The following is a 22,096-nucleotide window of genomic DNA, read 5'->3' as shown; positions in this document are numbered from 1 at the left end:
CATTTCCATGGCAATAAATAGGAGGCATTGCTTTTGGAGCAATCTATGTAAAAAACAGTAAAACACTAAAATCTTCTTCTAAAAGGAAGACTCTGGCTATCTACTTTACCCTCCTCCTCGTCCAAGTTTTACTTTATTGGATGTATTAAGGCACATATAATGATTATGACTTAATAAATTAATATACAATATTATTTATAGCTTGAAATGCCTATAGCTTCAGCATTTAATTTCTTCCATAAATGTCTAGATACTGACACAATTAGGTTATGATGCATGGGTATTTCTGCTTACTGGAAATCTGAGAGCAAAACGGCTCTACATTTTGAATGGGCTCATAAATATAGAGTGAATTTAATTTTTTAACACAGAGAATCCATTTTCCCTTTGTTTGGTTGCTTTGGTGCCTGCTTGAGAGAAATATTTTCTATAAATATTTTTGTTTTGTTCAACTAATTAGTCCATATATCAGTACATGGTAATATGGCAGAGATTACCTTCAAATCAATAGAGAGCAACTGATTGAATATACTTACCTTCTCCACAATTTACCTATCTCTAATGTCTCTGCATTTTCTTCTGCTGCTTTCAAACACTACCTTGCCTTTCTCCCAGTCACATTCCCCATTCTTCAAATATAAACAGCAACTTTCTCAGTATGAATACTTTTTACTGAAGACCAGATTTCTCCTGTTTTCTACCATGTTCACTGAGCTGACAAAGTGCATAAATGAACAATAACAAGATAATCATAGATTGTTTTGAATTCTGTAGTAGAATTTTTACATGCTTTCCATCTTCACATTATTTATCAATGTCACCTATTGGTATTAAAATGTGCCAGTTTTCAAGCATAAACATGTATCTAAGTGTGGAGAGGAAAACTACAAATGTAAAATTCCTGTAACAGACGTCAAAGACTAATTTAGATTCATTTTAGGATGGCAAATGTTAAAAAAAAAAAAATTAACATAACTAAGCACTTGCTCAGCTTGAAGTATCCATTTTAATAACGCTGAAGATAATTTTAATGCATTTTTTCTTCCTAGTCTATAATGCATATTATTACAAATGTTTTGTGATGGCTGAGAAGAGGTAGGATCTTTCTGAGGATGTACCACTTGTGTGCTCCATTGCTATTTGCTGGATGCTATTACCATCCAGCCCTCTGCTTCTTTACAACCCAAAACCAGAGAAGACAAAACTGGCTTTGTTATTACTTTTACCAACAAGCACGTGAGTGGTAACACTCGTGATGCAATTAGTACAATATTAATAGAGATGCGCAACTAAAGCTGTTTTGTTTTTTTTTCCTTAACTGTCAATCTTAAAAAAGGAAGAGAAGTGGAAGTGGAAAGAGGACAAGGTAGCCTTCCATCCCTTAACCACACCTTGAAGAAGAAAACAGACTGAAAAACCATATTATTAAAGATAGGACTCTGATGGACATAAAGCATATATTCTCTTGGCAGTTTGGATTCATTCTCCATGGACTGACCAGACTGCGTTTACTCACAAGGTCCACTGAGTGCAAAGGAAAGCCTTAACTTGATTTCAGCAAAACAGAGTCAGGTTTTAAATTCTCCTGAAATATAATTTCAGGATAGGAAAAAGTAATCCCTTAGGCATTATCTCTCTGATCCTACTTTAATCTGCAACATTTGTACAGTTCCTTGCACCATTTATTGTGCATTATTCTACTGCAGCACTTCAATTATTCCCATTTCAATGTTTCCACAGACCCAGCAGTTCTGTTGACAAATGTCTTAATTTTAAAAGTTGGTCGGCATGGAGGCACTATTTCTGTCCAACAGGGAAAGGAACTCCCTAGCTGAAGCTGTTTTCACCAACAATTTGTTTGCCAGCAGCATGTTTTCCTGTTTAATCCATGTTAACATTTTGTACAGAGTTATCCTAACTGGCATGTATTCTATCTGATAAACATCTCCTCTTTTCCCTCACGGAAACATTGTTTATTTATGACATTATTGTTACAGACAACTAAACAGCCAAGAGGGAAACACATTTGCTTTTCTACAAATACCTGCACATGCTGTTAAACCTGCATCATTTTTCTACAGAAACATACAAAACTTGGTAAAAGATTTCTAGCATACTCCGCATCCACTGAGAACAAGGAAGAGATGCAGACACGTGCAGAAGTACAGAATCAGCAGGAGTTCAGAACTAGAGGATAAAAATAATGACATTGCAGGTTGCTAGATTGATATGTGAAGCTTTCTCCTTTCCAGTCCAGATTTCATGACTCTATGACAAACATTTGAAATTATTCAAACCAAGAGCTGCTTTCATTCATGTTCTCTGCGTCTTTATCAATGTAAGAGCTACTTCTGCATTATTAGAAAACTCATGCCCAATAAATGTGAGTTAACACCAAATAGTTTGTGTTTGAGGCCACGATGCCCTGCAGGCAGCTTCATGAATGAGGTTGAATTAAAGAGAAGACAGTATAAAGCAAAATTTTCAAAGTGCCCAAGAAGGAAACATCCTTAAATAAATTCACTCTCACATCATCAATTATTACCATACCCTGGATCTTTGGTGACGGAAAGACCCATTCACAGAAGAACAGAAAGATCTCTTGTTCAAGATGCCATTGAAAGCTGTGGTTGGTCACCATTATGAATCACTACTCTACACCCAACTGGGAGCAGCAGTCTCCCACTTCCTTGAAGATCCCAGTTCATCCAGAGTCTGTACCTTTATCAAAGTACAAAGATTTTTCTGTACCTACTTGTAGGCTTTCCATTCTTGATTCTACCATATGATCCCTGTCTCAAAGTACAAGCTTCTTTAGCACACTCACATCTTCAAACTATGCGAAACAGCTGAAGATGTAACACTTATCTCCAGTCATTATTAATTGGCATATTCTTGATTCTTCTCACTCTGGACTCAGACACAAAAATAATGGTTTCTGCAGAAAGGCTCAAGTCAAAGGAGCAAACAGGAAGAAAACAGGAAGAAAAAAACTTCACTGACTGTACACTGCAAGGGTAAGGTAATCCTTAACGACAGATTCATTTTCTTGTAATATTTACGTAAGTAATATATATGAAGGTTGCTCCAAAAGTACTGCCTCCTACTTTATTACGCTGGTTCTCAAGAACAGAAGTGGAAGTCAGTTGTGTGGCAGTAGAGACTGAGCTTTTCCATCAGTACTCCATTAAATTTTGTTGCCACGTGACAGATGGCAGCAGAGGAGCAGTCTGACAAAATGGTATCTAACATAGAAGCATATACCAAGCAAGGTGTATCACTGAATTCCTCCATGTGGAAAAAAAATGGCACTCATTGATATTCATTGACAGTATTTGAACACTTAAGGAGATGAAACAGTTGTTGTGAGTACAGTGAGTGGTGTATTTCAACAATGGTGACAGTATCTGTGGGCCACCTCTGCTGGTACATATTATTACCAGCAAAACAACCAGGTTCTTGTTGATTACTGGAGAAAATGCACAGCTATGGAGCAGCTAGGTGCTGACTACGTATAAAAATAGTCTTTCATAACTGAGAATTTACTCTATCCAATAGTGTTACTTTGCTCTTTGTTTCTGCTGTAGTTTACACGGAAATAAATAGGAGGCATTACTTTCAGAGCAATTCACAAAAGCTTTGAAAATAAGTGATATTTTAGTAGTATTTATTACCTGAAGATTTTATAGGACTTACCAAATATTTCGATTTTGTTACATAGGAAAGAGTTTGCATAGTATATGAACATACATAGGTAATAACTGTGTTTGAGCATCGACTGACCTGCTTATTTGCAAATTACTTTCTAAATTAAATGATCTTTATCTTCTGTAGTTGTATCTCAGCTAAAGGAAGTTATTTAGGCCATTACCAGCTTCGTAGCATAGAAGATTTTGTGACCTTCTGGAGCCTTGTGAACAGATTCTGTTTCCATCAATATAAACCTTTGCAACAAAAGCAACACGACATGGTAATAATAAACACAAAATCCATGAGATATTCCTCATTACTCAGAATGATAGCCACAGCTTACAGAATGCATGATGGTAGAAAGCTTAACACAAAACTCTCTGCAGGCCCTAAACCTGTACACGTATCCACTGTCTATGTCAAGTTTATTACCTAATGTGCCTGTCACTGTGAGCCAGGGCCTTGACTGTAGTTACACATGTTTATTAAACAGAGAAAGAAAAGTCTGCGTATCCAAATATGCATCCTTCAGGGGGTAAGCTGGCAAAAGTGCAAAGCAGCCACTACATCACCTTTTAGCCAGGGATCACAGGAGTGATCACCACCACCAATGGAGCAGGAGACAGAGCATTGCCAGTCATCACACAGTCAGAGAGCATGTGAGAGGGTCAGTAATGCAGACAGCAGAAATAATTGTTGGCAAGTCAAGGGGAGGAACAAGGACACTTTTCAAAAACTTCATGGGGAACAATGACTGATGTAGAAAAATTTTAGTTTAGCCATTTTCTTTTCTCTCTCTCTTTTTTTTTTTTCCCCCCCATTTTCACTATTTCTGGGAGGTCACATTACTGATTAAGATGCCTCACCTGCCTAATATTTCTCAGCTAAGTTGGATGAAGTGTGAAGAAAGTCTTACAAAAAGTATATCTGCTTCCCCCACAGAACAACCTTGAAAAGCACATCTTATTTCTAATATACCTCTCAACTTTCTGAGCTTCTAACAATGCTGAGCAAGTAAGGTTGAGGTGGTTTTAAAGCCTTCTTAAAGCCATGTGCTGGCTGCATTTTCAAAGCCATTAGTTCCATAACTCCAGCCTTGCTGCAGTCACTGGGGGCAATGACTGCAAAGATGACAGGTCAAACTCAAAAACCTTGCATTCAGTGCAGAAAACGTGTCTGCATGCAGACTTTCTACTTAAATGTGTCTTAGCACAAAACATGGGCTGAGAGTTTCAACACATTCCAACAAAAACTTGTGTCAAAATCTTTGGGCTTCAGAAGGAGCCGATTGCTGGATTTCTTTAGATGCCTTTGAAAATCTGTGATTTAATAATTACACTCTTTATCATTTTTCTCTCTCTGTATACATACGTGTGTAAAAATACACACACACAGCATGCTCTTAACTGCAGTGCTGCTCCACACTCAGGTTAGCCTGCCATCCTGCGGCTACAAGGAAAACAACGCTCTGTTTAACCTAACATCTGTACACCGTCTGGATGCACACAAGCATGCTAATGTCTGTATTATAATTTAGACAAAAAACAAAGCAGCTCTTGAGCAATGCAGACAATTATTTCACTTAATTAGATGTGGTGGGGTCTCGTATGCTGATTAGACAAGCTGGTATAGAATTGTAAAGGCAAACCAGCATTACAAATTAAGCAAAATTATTGTTAACTAAACTGCAGCAGGTAATACTTTGCTCAAAACTACATCAGTATCTAATCTGAAATAAGAATTGCCAGGATAGCTCTAGTAGGCATTCTCATATTTTCATGTTAACTGGATTTCTCCCATAAGGAACAACACTCTCCTGCTGCAAGAGTAGAACTTCCATGCAGTGGACAAGAGAAAAAAGTCCCACTAGATGGGAAGATGAATGACTAAATGAATTGTTTTTGCTCAAACACACAGGAATAGCAAGGGTGGGTGGGTGGCAGCAAGAGGGGTGCGGATGTCACCCTCCCGGCCTATTGATTCATTTTAAAGAAAAGTGGCTTTCCTATCAGAAGAAAAATCCTCCTTCTTTTAGGAGGATTTGCTGTGCTGTCTGAAAAGGCTGAACACTCAACTCCCGTTCTCCTTTTTGGCATAGAGAAGCAAGAACACAAAGAAAATAATTTGTGCAGTTTGATTAGTTTCCACACCAGATGTTCCCACATATGTACACATCTCCCCAGCTCTCTTTCTCCATCCAAGAGTGTGCGCAGCTGACACTTGTACAGTCAACACCAAGGCTATTTCACAGACATGTTAGCAGAGACAGATCCCACCACTTCCCCAGGGGCCTGCTCCCTTTTCCATTGAAATTAGGGCATCATTGTGCTCATTGTCTTAAGAGTGCACCAGAGGAGTTGCCAGAAGAACATCTGCTGCTCTGTAACACACCTACGCTTGCACCCCTTGCAGCCTATGATTTCCATTTTACATATTCCCTCAGCTTTCTTGCTGGCACTGTAAGTCACTAATGCTGTTCTGCTGACCAGTCCTGGACTTCCATTCTTCATAAAGTGGCAAATATAATGTTGCATTTCATGATTGTACCTGTGACTCAATAAACCTTAAATCTGGTACAAGTGTTCCCAAATGAAAACAGCAATCATAGTTTCTACAAAACTCCTCCAGGGCAATCCCCAGCTCATAGAAATGGCAACATTATGAGAAATTCTAAAATCCTAAATCATCTATCTATTTTTAAAAAAACTTTCTTACTTAATACTGACAGAAATTATTTTATAGCCTTGGAGATGTGTATGTGGTACTAATTGCTCTGGATTCAAGTGAGAAATTCACTGTAAGATGCAGAAGGAAATTGAGACAATATACCTCGCCCCTTCCTAGATCAGTTCGCCTTCATGACTCTGTGTCTTGTTACAGAAGACAAACACATGGGATTCTCTATGAAAGGAGAACTTATGCTTTCTTGATGGAAATTAAAAGTGATCTAAGGTGGAAACATGCTGGTGGAGCAGAAGTAACAGCTGAGATGAAATCATCCTATATACCAACAGCATTGTCCGTGAGCACTTTTTTGTTTGTTTGTTTTTTACCACTAGGTTCTCAGGGTGTGCATCTGACAAGTAATTTCCACATGGATGATCAATTGCAAGATAATGTTAAAAATGACTAAAGGGGTCCGGCTATCAGCTGAAAACAGCTACTGTCCCAGAGGGGCATTTTAAATGCTTAGGGGTCAGGTTAGTCAGACGACCTTAGCTACCTAAAATCATAAACATAATTTTAGGAGGCAAAGGACTGTAGTAACTGATCTGTAAATTGTGATTCAGGAAGGAAAAATGACCAGTACCTACTTCCCAAGTCCCCATGAAGAGGCAGCGTGGTACTGTATTATGTTAGTATGGTAAGATTGGTAAATGCTGGCAACAGATTGGCAAAGGACAGGATGGCACAGGCAGGAAGTGAGGGAGTACATAAGAAAAGACAAAAGCTTAAAATAGTCAGTCTTGCTTGACAGGCTAATAAGCAAGCATCTCTTCAGATCAAGGAGGGCAGTGGGCAACATATTAGTCTCCTAATGCTTGAAGGGAAGTTGTACTGATAATTAGATGTAGATGATGATACAGTTTATTGTTTCGGGCTTGAAATGTCACAGTGTCTAAACATTTTTATGGTGGCTGCTAATCCAGCATATAGCTCTTGTGTAAACCCAGGGAGAAAGAGAAAAGGACACACAGTATAAAGTAAAAGAGTTCATAGCTATCCTTCTTGTCGAATTAGGTGAGGACAAAAGCAGCACAGGGAAATTGAAGGCAAATTGCATGGCTAGCATGATTCTAAATCACTGAAAGTAAAATTAAAAAACACATCTGTATTTAGTACATGAAGCTCCATTTCTTGAACTTTGCTGGAGTTATCCCAGGGATTTCAACGTAGCCACAATTTCATCCTGAAAACATCTCAAGTCAAGCTGTGAGAAAATGGAGGCCTGCCAATGTATCAAGATGGGAGGAACACTGCCTACATGTCTTAAGAAGAAAAAAAAACAACCCAACACATACCCCTTTGTTATAAGAATGTTTCTATTCATAAGGAAATAATAACAAATTTACATCATCACTGGATGTTAACAATCCCTCCCACATACACAGCTGGTGCGAACTCCCACTGTACTTATAACAGAGAAAACACCCAAGCATATTTCAGCTGTATTAATGAAACTTGATTTTTAAAGCTCTAAGGATGCAGATAATGACATGTGATTTCCAAACACATCAGAACCTTGTAAGATCTGGCCCCCAGGTCCACTGAAAATAAAACAAGGCACAGGATGTTTTACCACATTCCAGCACATCCTGGAGAGGTGACAAGTGAAAGCAGATGTAACAGAGAAAAATAGCATTGTCTAGTAAAGCAGAAGCTATCTTGCACAAGCTGAAATAGTGCACAAACATCCCATTTGGTCCCTTCTTTCCTGTGATCTGAAAGCTTCATCATCACAAGTGCTTACACAGATTAAATGGTAACCAAATGCTTCTCTCACCCCCTTCAACAAACTAATTTCTGGTGCAGTTATAAACACAAACAAAAAAGATTCTTCAATGAGCTCAGGAGACAGCAGATGTTAATTATAAGAAAATGGTATCAAAGCCAAGTTGAAATGCGTTTGGTTTGATTTTGCATGATTAGTTCAGCAGCAGTACCAAAAAATATAAACTGCATGGTAAGCAAAGCCTGATCAGTTGATGAAGATGTATGTAGACTCGCCCATCCTATATAACAACATGTCACCAACATAGTTAATAGCAATTGCCCTTAAGCTAATACATTATATGTCTTTTTGACAAGAGGAATGACTGGGTTCTGACAAAGAGTAATTGTAATTTCAAATGAAAACTTTAAAATATAACTTAAATCAAAGATAAAATCATTAGTGAAAAATGTAGGGGAGCAGACAGAAGCGTATAGCTTTACTGGAGTTATCAGCAGATTGACTGACCTTAATTTAGCCTTCATACAATCATAGAGTGGCCCAGGGTGGAAGGGACCTCAAGGATCAAAGCTCCAACACCATGCCGCAGGCAGTACCACCAACCTCCATATCTAATTCTAGACCAGATTCAATGTAGTTAAAGCCACAGTAGCAAATTAAAATGATATTTACAACACTTTGAGATTATGGTGCCCTCAGTGTTCAAGGAGCTTCAGCCCTAATCGGAGGAGTGTTCCTTGCAAGTTCCAATTTCCATTGAACTTGAAGCTTAATGATCCAATTCTTCAGCTTTATACTAATTCAAAACTGTCAAGTTATTGAAAACGCTGAAGCTACACAGCGTACCAAAATGAGGAATAAAGTCACATCCTCCAGTTTCAGCTTCAGTGCTGCTCCAACACACCCTTCCTAGGAAGTAATGACGAGGGCTGAACAGTAAGTACCGCAAATCTCTCCTTCTAGACCTTAGACTTCTGCAGTATGCCATTGTCTCTCTTTCAGCACTATAAATTAAGCTCACTAAATATTCCAATCAATTACTTTTTGATATACTGCCTTCCATGGCATTTTCCTCTTACATTTATTAGTGCACTTGTATTTCCTCAGGGAGCGTTGTGTGCTAGAATTATATAGCAAAGAACATGCCATTCTTTTAAAATGTCTTCTTTCCTTCCAGTGCAAGTTTAGGCTGTACCCTGTAGGGTGTCCCCAAACTAGTCACTTCTCCCTCCAGTCCTAGCAGAGACCTCTACCGCTTTGGATGTCAGCTTTTCTCATCACAGCAAAGATGAGAATACTGATCAAAAGCTCTCCCTGAATATGACTGCACTAACAAGCTAACAGATGTAAACGTCTTCTGGTATACACTTATAACAGAGTTCTGCTTGACATCTTGCATTCAAATGCACTGGTTACAGTTTTCCTCTGAGGAATAATGGATACAATCAGAAGTGAAAAATGCCAGTCCAGATTACCTGCCAGTGCTGCCAGGTAAAGCAGATTTTAGGATTACTCTTCTTATGCTGGCCAATACTCAGCACCAAACGGGGGTAACCCTGTCAGAAGATCTTTGCACTAGCAAAAAAACTAGCAAATGGATGGTGGAAATGTAACACCAGCTTTTCACAACCTGCTGACTAAACACACTTACTGATCAACTGGATCTTGTTTTGCAGTAGGTGGAAACATATTCCATGAAAACGAAATATTGTTTTGTGTTCTACCAATTCTCCTAAATACTCTGTCATTCGGATCCACCAATTTGCCATTGTTATTTACATATATCACTTTTGTCGCACGCACACACACAACCTTCACCCCAACTCTCAGAAGCGTTATTCTTTGCTTCAGCAGCACAGTTCGCCATTTCTTTAAATCAATCCATACCTAATATTGTTACAAAGAGGGAGACCTTAAAAGGAGAGGAAGAAAAATAGCCTCTGAGACAGTAATATCTTTGCTAAAAGTACATAGTTTTCCCGGTATCAAAACTGTAGTCCTTAAGTCTGATGTTACGCATTCTTAAAGTACCAAAACCTAATAAGGAAACCTTGTCTACACAGTATTGATAATTCACAAAGCCACAGAGAAAGTGGGTGGGGGTTCCTTGAAATGTTAATTAACCCTGGGAGAATCAATAAAACCATTTGTTTAGTTCTAGCACCTGTTTTTAGACAATAATATACTCATGCTACTGCTTGTTTAGTTATATTAGAAATTACAGGATCTGCTCAGCAGCAAAAAGATTATTGATTTGTATGTAAACCCAAGCACAAAATGCTGGCTGTGTATAGGAAATTCAGATTTGCCATGAAAAGTGTCTGTAAACAGTTTCCCAACTCCAGTGCAACACGAATGCATACCTCTGAGGGAGCAAGCTAAACAAATCAACAGTTCACATCTCATACAGCAGCCCCTGAGCCACCTTCTGCCAGGTAAGAAACTTTCCAATTCTGATATAAGTAACATCAAAGAACTCTAGCTTTTCAACAGTTTTTAATGGGAAGATTAGGGAAGGAGAAAATGAACTGTGACAAACGTCACTATTTACCATTCAGGCAGCTTTTCACAATACTACCCCCTTTCTCTATACTTGCTTAATATATATACAGAAAGTTAAAAATATGAAAGCTTATCTAGCTAGTACTGACTTAACTACTACCAGCAAGCACCTGCTGGTCAAAAATACACCGATGAGTAGCACATTCTGGTCAAAAGGAATTTGTTTCTCAAGAGTAATTGTAAGCCCATAAACATTCCTGCCCACGGGAGACAAAGGAAACAGTCATGGGTAGATGCTTTGTGTCAGTTATTACACAGAATACTTTTACTATTATTTTCTTAATCTATGGAAGTTAAACAGAATCCCTGTTGATCATTTCTGCAATACTCATAAATTACAAGTCCCCCACAATATTTTTAATCACTTGAAAAATGAACATTGAGTCTCAGATACTACAGTAGCTGCAGTAACATAATCAAATCCTATTTCCATTCAGGTGAGCAAATTGACTGTGCCCCTGTAGATTTCAATTGTCAAGTTCCCTAATTTTGTTCTCCTGGCTACTGCATAGCATTTCTATGAACAGCAAGAACATACAGCTCTTTAGCATTTACTTTTCACTGCTTGCTTTTTCATCTATGCATAGATTGAGGATTCAACTTAACTTGAGCCTCCTGATTTTGTCACATGTAAGACCATTCTTGACAATCTTTTGTTATCTCAAATAATAATAAAATCTCACAATTTCTAAAGCAGACAGATAAACTGCGACCTTAAAAAAAAAATAAAAAAAATACAGAAACAGTTAGTAAGCATGACATTAGTTTCTCAGCCTCAAGAACTCTTGTGCAGTGAGACAGTGCATCTTCATCCAACAGATATTTGCTGCCCTGTGGCTAATTCATAACTCAAGTCAACAAATGTGAAAATGTTTGAGTTTTTCTTGCATTTGCCACTGTAATCAAAAACCCCAAGCAAGACTAACTAAGCAGGGAGAACATAAAGACAATTTATGTTTTTCAACTCTTTTCCACAGATCTTTCTAGTTTTGCCAAAAATATCAGGCATCAAAGCATTTCCTTTAATGGAACAAACAGCTGGATAAAAGCTATAGATCTTGATTCTTTTTCTACTTCATTTTTGATAATCCCAGGATTATTGTAGAAGTAAGGTCAAAGTGTAGGAATGCTCAGGTCTCACAGACATAATTTAAGACTTCTGTGCCACTTTTAGGTTACATCTTTAACATCAGCTTCCATATATGCAATGCTAACGTGTTCCTCCCTACACAATGAATATCTGTCTGCTTGAGTTGCAACTGGAATATAATTTTTTGGACAGTTATTTTACATGATCACCAGAGAACTATGACTTATTCTAAGACATGTCCTCAGGCATTATCACCAATAAAACTCATGCAGCTGAATAATTCTCAAGAATACTCATCTTGAGTGATGCATATGGCTTTAGTTTGCACTTGTCCGTATCTTTTTGACAATGAAAAGTCCATGGTAAAACAAAACTTTTCAGTTCTGGTCAAGCTTGAACTGCTTCTGAGGATGTTGGCTATATTCTACATTCCCTATGGCCTGTGCTTAAGAAATTTCTCATCACAGAAGCCTGAAGCAAATACAATACAGTACAGAACACCAAGTTCTGATCTTGAAAGTAGAAGTAACTCAGTTTGGGATCTTCACCCTCCTCCTAACAAGCTACTGTGATCTGAGGCACAACAGAACCTAAGCAGAACAAAGTATTTTGAAATTTAAAATCTCTGGAAAGTTCCATTACTGAACAGAATGTTACAATGGGTGTTCAGTTCCCCTTAAGCAAAATTCCTCCAAACTTCTCAAGAAACCAAATCCAGATTGCCCAATAGATTCTTTCATAAGAAAATACAACTATTGAGTAAGTGATATGATGATCCTATTAATGTTCTATATTGAACATACAGAACACTATTATCAAAGAAATAAATGAGAAAAATCATCTACAAAAAATGTTACCTTTCACAAAAGCAATGAATTTTGACTGTACTTAAGTTTGTGTTTTGCCACTGAATTTGACATAACCTGTATTCCCTAAGGTTTCCTATGGAATATACACCCCACACTGTGCTACTATGCTGGAAAGGGTTCCTAGCTGCTTTAATATGCATACTTCAACAAGTTGACGCTAATGCTCTACTAAGCATTTTTCACAGTGTCTATATGAAAAAGGCAGTTAAATGCTTCTTGCACTGGTGAGTATAATACGAAACTACTGCCCAGGGCAAGTTACTCTTGATAATTTAATACAAGCTGGCAAAAAAACATCTCTGTGGGTATTGCTAACTGACACAGGATTGACTGGAGCGCATTTTTGTTCATGTGGTTAGAAAAAAGGAAGAGATAGAAAGGAAGCAGAGAAAAAAGCCAGAAATGAAATATTTTTTGAACTAAATATCCATGAGAAACCTTAATTTCTAGAAATGAAAATGGTTCTTGGTCTGAAAAATTGAAAATTCTGTACCCTCTGCTAGTTTACTGGCTGCATCAACAAAATAACATGATTTTTCCCCTAATCCTCTCTTAAAAGGAAGCAAGGTTCCAAATGATGGCTAATTGCATGGAAAACAATGAAACAGGTATTCTGTTTATGCCTATCTGAATGCATACTATGTCAGACAATCTTATCTTACAGATACACCTGTAATCAGTATCAAGATATTTTTAATATAGTTCTTAGAATTTATTTAATTAATCAGTGGACCAAATCTTGACATTTTGCAGGATAGTGCTACACAAAGACTCATCAACACCTGCTCCAATATAAGCAACCATCAATACAAGAGATTCAACCACTACATGGTTCTTCACATAGCAGCCATTGCATAAGCTCCAAATATCAGCCAAGAGAACTAGTTATGGATTCCTATTAAATATTACTTAGTAATCCTTATCTAATCAATGTTTTGCTGAATACTTTTAGCAATTAGAGTGACATTCAAATAAAGCTTCTTGCTCTTCACAGTGCATTACTAATAGGGAGCCAAAAGAGAAAATACCTAGCTTTATGAATCTTATTGACTAGATGCATATTATTTGGGCTACAGTTCTTTTCTTATTGTGCTTGTTGACTTATTTCACTGATAACTACAAAGTATTTATAACAATCAAAAAATCAGAACTCAAATCAGCTGCATTTAGGAGATAAACCATTGTATCTGTGCATATATATTTAAAATGCAGCAAAAGGATGCTCCACCAAGAGCTGACACAGTTATTAATAATCTACAAAAATTCAAGCAAGGAGAAAATGATGGTTTGTTGGTTTTTTTTTTTTTTTTTCCTAATGCCCTACAGCATTTTGCAGTAGGAGGAAAAGAGAGAACATGACTGGCAATATTTTCAATATAAATCCTTTGGGTACCTGTTTGCGTGTTTACTGGCATACTACCGAAAACATAATATAAAAGGGTCTTTGCACATTTGTAGGTATTTATATTGTTTAGTTCTTTTCTTAAGTATTCTGTAAGTATATTCTGTAAGTAAGTCTGAGGTGTTGTAATCACACTCTAGTGGCAGGAATTCTAGGCCCAAATTCCCATGTTTAGAACAATGTCAAAAAAAGGGTACATTCCTTGAAAGTGTGAATGAAAGTTGCCAAGACAGAAAAGTTTAAACTGGATCTTCTTTAAATTACTGGGGCTTGATTTTCCAAAGCTCACTAGCTAGAGAAATTTTAATGCTGTACGGATTCAGAGAGCAATAAGCATTCTAATATTTCAATTCCTGCCTCTTCTTGATCCAACAGGATATGCTATACAACTACAGAAGCAACAGATCACTCTTTGAAGTAAAATAAGAATAGGAAACCTGCCACTGCATCTTCTAGTTGGAATTATTCCTGAAAATATTATGCAAAACCTCCACATTAGAGCGCAGTACAGCAGTACATTCAAGGGCTCTTTCATCTAAACCACTCAATTTTGATGACACTAAAGAGCCACACCCAGTACTTAACTGAACACACAGTTCCAGGCAGTTTAATCTTTCATCCACCATAAACACAAATCACTCCAAGTTTAACAACGCTATATTCAGAACCAAGAGAATAAAACTCCTCTAAGTAAGCATTCCCTTCTCTTGCATTAAAAAAAAAAAAAAAAGTTTCCTATACCCTACAACCATCTGAAGTCTATCTCAAAAAAAGAAAAATTAAAAAAGAAATATCTGTGAGAATAGTTAGGAAAGCTGCTTGTACATTACCTAGCAACCCAGTGGTGTGGACGCCTCCTGCCTCATTTCAGCTGACAGGATACCAGGATATTGATTGCAAAACTACTGAGAAAACTTTGTTTTAATTGTACATGTTTCCATTAGACTTATGCATGAGTTAGACATAGAATCCTAGGAACAATACTGCATTTCACTGAAGAAGACTTATAACTACTTTGGGGAAAAAATAAAACTAATTGAAGAAAAATTTATAGAGTTCTCTAGTAAAAGCAGGACCAAATCCAACTGTGCTTGATCTCTCTGCTGCATCAGCAAAGCTTTCCAGTACAAAAGTAATGAAGAATTTTTTATTCCAATCCAATGCTATCATCAAACATTTAATATTTTGAGCCATTGTTTATGAATTTTATGAATTTATCACACAACAGGCTCTTCCTAACACATATAGTATGGTATCAACATTTTATTTCTTATTCACTGATCTCTATTTTTCCTACAGTCATATAAGGTTTCATATTAAAGGCTGAAGTTATTAAAGAAACGAAACACCGTTATGCCCCTTGACCAACAGCTGCCTCCAAACTTATCACCTCTTGTAATACTGTGTTTACTTAAGGTCATGTTGCAACATTCTAAAATGAACTGCATATTTTTTGAAAAGCACATTGACAAGTAAAAAAGTGTAACAGAGAAAGTCACTAACACCTCAAACATTACAGGATAAACTAAATCTAACTTCACTACCATGTAAAGCAGCAGAGAGCCTCATAACGAATGGACAGTAAACTACTCAGATGAAGAATTAAAAAGCTAAATTAGTAACTCAAATCCCATTTGCTATGAAAACAAACTGGTCTTTGTTCTTGAGAAGGAAATTGCTTAAAATAACGCATAAATGAATCACCCTTCTGCAGTCAATTTCTGATGCTTAATCCTTTCTATACTTCCATTATTAATTATATATGCATCACACATTTCAGCATTGTGAAAAAGTACACAGCATTAACCTCTTATCCCATAGCTTTATGAAGTCAAAATTATTCCAAAATACCTCCCCTTTACCCAGGTAAAAGCTAAAATTTTGTGACTCGTTTCAAGAAAGGCTAGTGAATGTATTAACTTCTTTTTTCCTCTGAAATGCAAAGGTATAATGTTTTAACGTTGTGCATGAGAAATGATCCCTGCTGAATTTACTGAAACAGATACTAACATGGCTTGCTAAAGTACCATGAATTCCACGTGCATCTAGTATCTCCTGGTTTACTCATTATTTTACTTTTATACCTGCTATATTGGATGACACGGAGTTCACTTTTTTCATAGCAGCTCATAGGATGCTGTTTTTAGATCTGTAAACAAAAGAGTCAATAGAAGTATTTTAACCACTGCTTAACATTGTTTTCACAGCATCAAGATCTTCTCTGTTTCTCACCCCGCACCCAGTGAATAGATCAGGGGTGCACAGAAGTCTGGGAGGGAACATAACAAAGCAGATGACCAAAATTAATCAAAGAAATATTCCCTGCTACATAATAACATGTTCAGCAAGAAAATGGAAAGGAAGTTTTCGGGTGGTTAGTTCTCTTCCGCTTGTGAACTGACTGGATATCAGTCTACTGTTGGAAGATGGTGAGCGATTTGCTTTGTGTCACTTGTTTTTCTTTTACCACTTCTCTTTTCCTTATTAAACTATTTTCATCTGGATACAAGTTGTCATTTTTACTCTTCCCCTGTCCCACTGTAAAGAAAGTGAGCTGTGTGGTGCTTACCTTACTGGGGTTGACCCTGAACACCTGTCTATCAGCATAACTGGTATAACCTGACCGACAATGTTTTTCTTGTTTCATGATGATCACTACCATGTTACAGATGAAAGTAGAGCCACTGAATACTGTATTAGAAATCAGTTTGCAGCGTTTCCTCTTTTGCTCAAGTGGAAAAAGCAATGCTCCGTGAACAGAAGAAATTGAATTTTAGATAAAACAGTCTCAGGTAAAACAGTCATGTGAAGATCTCAGCAGCCAAATTGGTACCAGAGCCAGGACACGGCTTTGATGATCCTCAAGTGGCGTCTCCTCCCACTCCTTCTGCAGGTTCTGTGATTGTGTCAATACAGTCTAGTTGATCTGCATGACAACATTAGTGCATAAACTATACTGTATTTGCAACTTTTTTTCAAAAATAGTTCAAAATATTGATTGTGAACTAGGAAAAAATATTTTTGCACTGAACATTGAAGTCAACAGAACAAACCTTTTTATTTATTTTTTAAAGACAGCACCTCTATCTTAATTCTATGAGCTACTAAAACAGTTAGAATTGACAATATCTTCTCTTTCAGAGAGCATCTAGAGTCAGCCTGTGAAGCAGAGGAGAAATATATGCTGGTTGACATCATTTCCACTGTTTTTTTGTTTGTTTGTTTTTTTTGTCAAATTGAGATTTTCAAGTGAGTTTCCAAGACTCACAACTGAAAAATTCAACCAGTACCCAGTCATAAGTGGTTCTTGGGCCCTAAGCACAGTTCTCATCCGTCAGAGGATGCATCCCTCTTCTCACATAAAAGGCGAAGGAGAAGATCTGTGACTGAGTGCAATACTGTTAACAAGAGAATTTAATTGAGAAACATTTTTGCATCTTTCATTAGGTGTGGCTCAGTTATGAGGCATGTTCATGGCTGGCAGGAAAATTATGCCCTACATCTGAAGAGACGTGTAAATGCCTCATTAAGTTCAATAATTATCTATTAGAAAAGTAGTTCCATAAAAAAAAAGACTTGCTACTGAAAAACAGAAGTAGTACAATGAAGCAACATTGGAATTGTATCATTACGGACCTTGCTGAATTAATTCACCTACACAGAAATACTTACATAAACACTATAATTTTTTATATTGTAAATAACGTATGAATGGGTTACACCATTAAAAGACTTTCAAGTAGCCCATGAAAGTAAACAAAAACTATTTTCAAGATTAGAGCTCAATTCAACCAGAATTTGTATGTTAATCCATATATGACAAATGCAGAAGGAAAAAAAAATGTGGAAGGACATTCCTAAGAATATGATACATAAAAGTAAATTTCATAGACCAATTTCAGTTTTTTTTCAGTCAAATACTACAAGTTACCAGCTTTAATAGATAAAAATCAATAGCAAATGACTGATTCCACAGTGTTCCTTACAGTTAAACACAAACAAAACACACCATTTGTCTTGATGTGGCAGTATACAAATTATTCCAGCTATGAAAAGAAACCAATAACAACCCATTTACATTGACAGTTCAGTCCCACAACTAAACAAAGATTATACAGATCTGGGAAACCAAAACAGCATTATCAATTTCTGCTCACAATGAGAAGACTGTGAGGCAAAAGGAACGCAAACTTCACACTACTCAGCTATGTATTTTGACACATACACAAAAGAACAAATTGACCAGTTTATTATACTTAACATATTTACAAAATGTTACAAATTAAAGTATGGTAACACCAGCATTGCATGACAACAAAACCTCCATACAAGCAAAGGAAGTACATGAAAGAAATACTGCAGAATATCTAGAAGTCTTTGGTACTGAAAATATAGTTTAAGATGCAGCATTAACTCAATTAATACAGGGCATTAGACATAGACAATAGAACATAGATTTATGCCACAAAAGTAAGTTTATCTATGGCTTTCATTCTTCTCCAAGGCTGATTACTGGATTCAGAAGTCAGTTAAAGGCTTTACAGCAATTTTAGGATGGAGGGAGGACTCAAAATGATTCTAAATCCAAGCTGTCCAGAATGGTTGATGCATTCCTTAACTCACTGAACTAAACTGCTTCTTCTCAGAACTGTATGACAGCAAAGCACTAAACACTTCACAGGCCTATAACCCATTTCTCTAGCCCTTGAGAGGGCAAACTGTGCATCAACTTCATCTACTTAGGGAACATAGGATCAGACTCACAACTGACAGTAAAACTGCGTGACAAAACATGATCAAATACAATATATCTCAGTCTACACAGCTGTACAGGTCATTTACAAAATGTTTTATGCATAATGTACATATTTACAAACACTCTGAATTGTTCCATCAAGCAATGTACTCAACATAATCACAGTTTACGTAATTTTGAGGTAAATCCTTGAAAAGTTAAGAGCATCAGCAGAGTTTCATCTGCAAAACTGAACCTAACAAGTAGAGCACTTCTAATTAGGAGATCCTCGCTTTTAACTGGTCACATAACAGCACATGCTAGGTGTAACAGATGGATATGATGGTTGCAGAGAGAAGGGGGATTACTGCAATCTTCTGTGCTGTGATTGGTTCTTCATGATGGCCAGGAGGCCAGGAAGAAGCAAAGAAAGAGCTTTACTTTCTCTGAAGTTTTCAAGATGAGTTAGAAATTATCTAAATATTACAAGCAGTAAATCTGAAGGCATCACCCACATTTCTTTTAACTTAAAGCACTTCTGACACTCCATAAATACCTTAAAAAACAGCTTCACCCAAGGGGCAGATGCCACTTTGAGGACTGATCTTTCAAGCTAACTAATCTGGATTCCACTGTTACTTAAGGATATTCATAACACTGCAACAAGATCACTCACTGCCCTGCTATTGACATCCCAGGTAACTAGAGGGAAACAGGCACGCTGAACTCTAGAAGTTCCTTTTGCATTAAACTTCTAAGAGCACAAAAGGTGATTTTAGTAGGAAGAGAGATCCTGTCTAACCAGAAAAAACAGCTTATAGTGGGAAGCATCAAAAGGTTCATATGAATCATCCAAGAGATTAAGATATACAATTTTGTTCTCAAGAAATGAAATCATCCTGCATCAGTATATCCTGCTATACAATAGAATTACAATATTTATTTAATGCTAATTCTTACAATTTTAAAATGACTCTTCCCATAATTACCCTCAAGTTTCACTTAAATTATCAGTTGCTAAATTAATAAAGCTGAGAAGACAAAGAACAAACCCAGAATTCCACTTTGCAGATAATTTTTCAAGCAACATCACGTCACCAAACTTTTTAGAAATGACTTCTTCAAACAAATTGTTAGAAGATTTAGGCAAAACCTTCAAGGATTCAGTTAGCTAATTACACATACATATATGCTACTCCCGTTTACAACATTCATATTTACTTCAGAATGATTTTTTTTTTAGCATACGACTGTTTAGAAGGTGATAAGTAAGACAGTTTGATATTTTGAAAAATCTATCGACTCCACTTCATGCCCACCTGAATGACTGTTTTTTCTGCATACAATGATAAGGAATAATAAGCCTTCATCTCCTCATATCATCACAGATGTTAGCTAGAAGAAAACAGACTTATTAAACATTCAGCCAGAGCTACAAATCATGGTGTAGTACAGGGTGAAAAACAGAATAAAGGAATTTGTTTTCCTGAAATCTTCTGGGAAGGTGAGCACTGGACTTTGTACTGATCCCCAGTGACAGCAAAGTTGCAGGTTGTTTCTTGCACAGCTCTGGGCAAGGTAATAATCTGTTCACACAAAGTTCTTTGTAAATCCCAACAATAAGACTAGAAGGTTCAGACAGACAAAATGCTGCTGCCTAAGTATTTAACAAGACCATTAATGCTTGAAGTTACTAAATTCTACAATCCCTGAAATTGCTGGTCAGCAGAGAAAAGTTTTTAATTCACTCATCCTCTTCAACGTAAGTAGATGGAAACCAGCCCACCTGAAAATGAAAAAGAAAACAGGAAAAAAAAAAACATTTTTTAAAAGGCCAAACCAGGTAAAAACAAGGATAAGTCTCTCTTTAGTAACTAAAAATACTATTACACAGAAATTAGTCTGACCTGCCCTGGTTGACATAGTAACTTTTTTTTTTTTTTTTTTTTTAAAAAAAAGCAAATAAATAGAGTAACTTACAGATACAATGATTTAGAGACTAAACACTCAATCTTTAAATAAACATTAGAAAAATAAAAGGAACTTTTACCTAAATTGGAGCTCTACGCATTTAGGAAAAAAAAAAAAAAAAAAAAAAAAAAAGCTGTTACTTTTAGTAGTTTTTACTACAAGATGCTGCTGTCTTTTGAGTGGGCAGTTAAATATTTCATAGGCGTCAGCCATGTCCAAAGAATCCTCTTTCAAAGTTAAAAGAGACTGATTCCATTGCAGTTAAATCTCATTTTTGGCAAGAGGACTTTTAAATGAGACAGAACTAGAATTCTTAGACCAGCACTTCATACCTCATAACTTATACTATTATCTACATTCTGAAATTAATTATGTGTCAAATAACAACTGTGTTAGATATACAGGCAAGAAATATCATTTATTGTCTTATCATTTAGTTTTTCATTTATACCATTTAGTCAATTTAAGTCAATTTAACATTGATGAAAGAGCTCAAAACCAAATCTTAAACATGACTGGAAGATGTGATTGCATAAACAGTAGTGATCTTATGATCTCAATTCCAGGCAGTGAAAACTAGCAGAAAGAATGCTAGTTTGCAAGAGGGATTCTTCAGGAAGTGTGTAGCTACACTGGAATGAGATGTTAAATTTACTTTAATATGTAAAGGACACACGATGATCACTATTTCTTCTGACTCCATATTTCTTCTTTTCTGCCATAAAAAGTTCTCCAAAATGGATAAGGCATTAAATCTGAGTATATCCTCCCTCATCTACTTCAAGCAGACTTCCAACTTCCACTTCCAGTTTCCACTCAAGCCACTTTCCTCCAATTCACTCATAAAACAGGAGAGAAAAAAAAAGGCCCTTTGACCTCTCATCTCAGCCCTTGAAACATGGAAACAGAAGCAAAAAGTATTCCAAACTAACCTGCATCAAGGAGTCATATAACAAGACTGAAACAGAATAGCCTTAGATCAGATCTAATATTCCATGAATTCAAAGCCATCCAAGTCACAGAGAACAGCATGAAGTGCCTTTGTAAAAATCACTGCTAAATAATGAAGTAGAATAAATGCACATCGCACTTAATCTCGACCAGATTTTTTTAGAGATCAAAAGCATAAGTCTCCTAAGAAAAACATGGCTCATTGCACAGCATTGTACTCTGGCAGTGAGGTGGAAATCATTCTGTGCCAATCTGCAAACAGATTTCCAGCACTAGGAATTCAACCGGATCCAGAGGTTCTGATCTCACCCCCAAATCCATGCAACACAGTTCAAGGAAGTTTAACTACAGCTCTGCTATTAATCCTGGTTAT

General features: G+C 36.7%; 1 protein-coding gene across 3 annotated transcripts in view; it reads right to left on the bottom strand.

Annotated features, from left to right (window-relative positions):
- Positions 1-18,292: 18,292 nt before the first annotated feature.
- VAV3 (vav guanine nucleotide exchange factor 3) overlaps positions 18,293-22,096 on the bottom strand; it is a 156,495-nt gene continuing 152,691 nt past the window's right edge. For all 3 annotated transcript variants that reach the window (XM_042819144.1, XM_042819146.1, XM_042819145.1), the window contains exon 27: positions 18,293-20,587. In XM_042819144.1, coding sequence (XP_042675078.1) covers positions 20,546-20,587 — 42 coding nt within the window. In that variant the 3' untranslated portion in view covers positions 18,293-20,545. The remainder of the gene's footprint in view (positions 20,588-22,096) is intronic.

The sequence above is a fragment of the Centrocercus urophasianus genome, unplaced genomic scaffold (genome assembly GCF_019232065.1).
Source record: "Centrocercus urophasianus isolate 14NV4802_14NV808 unplaced genomic scaffold, USGS_Curo_1.0 seq_18, whole genome shotgun sequence".
Classification (NCBI taxonomy): Eukaryota; Metazoa; Chordata; class Aves; order Galliformes; family Phasianidae; genus Centrocercus; species Centrocercus urophasianus.
This window is presented reverse-complemented; position numbering and strand designations above follow the sequence as displayed.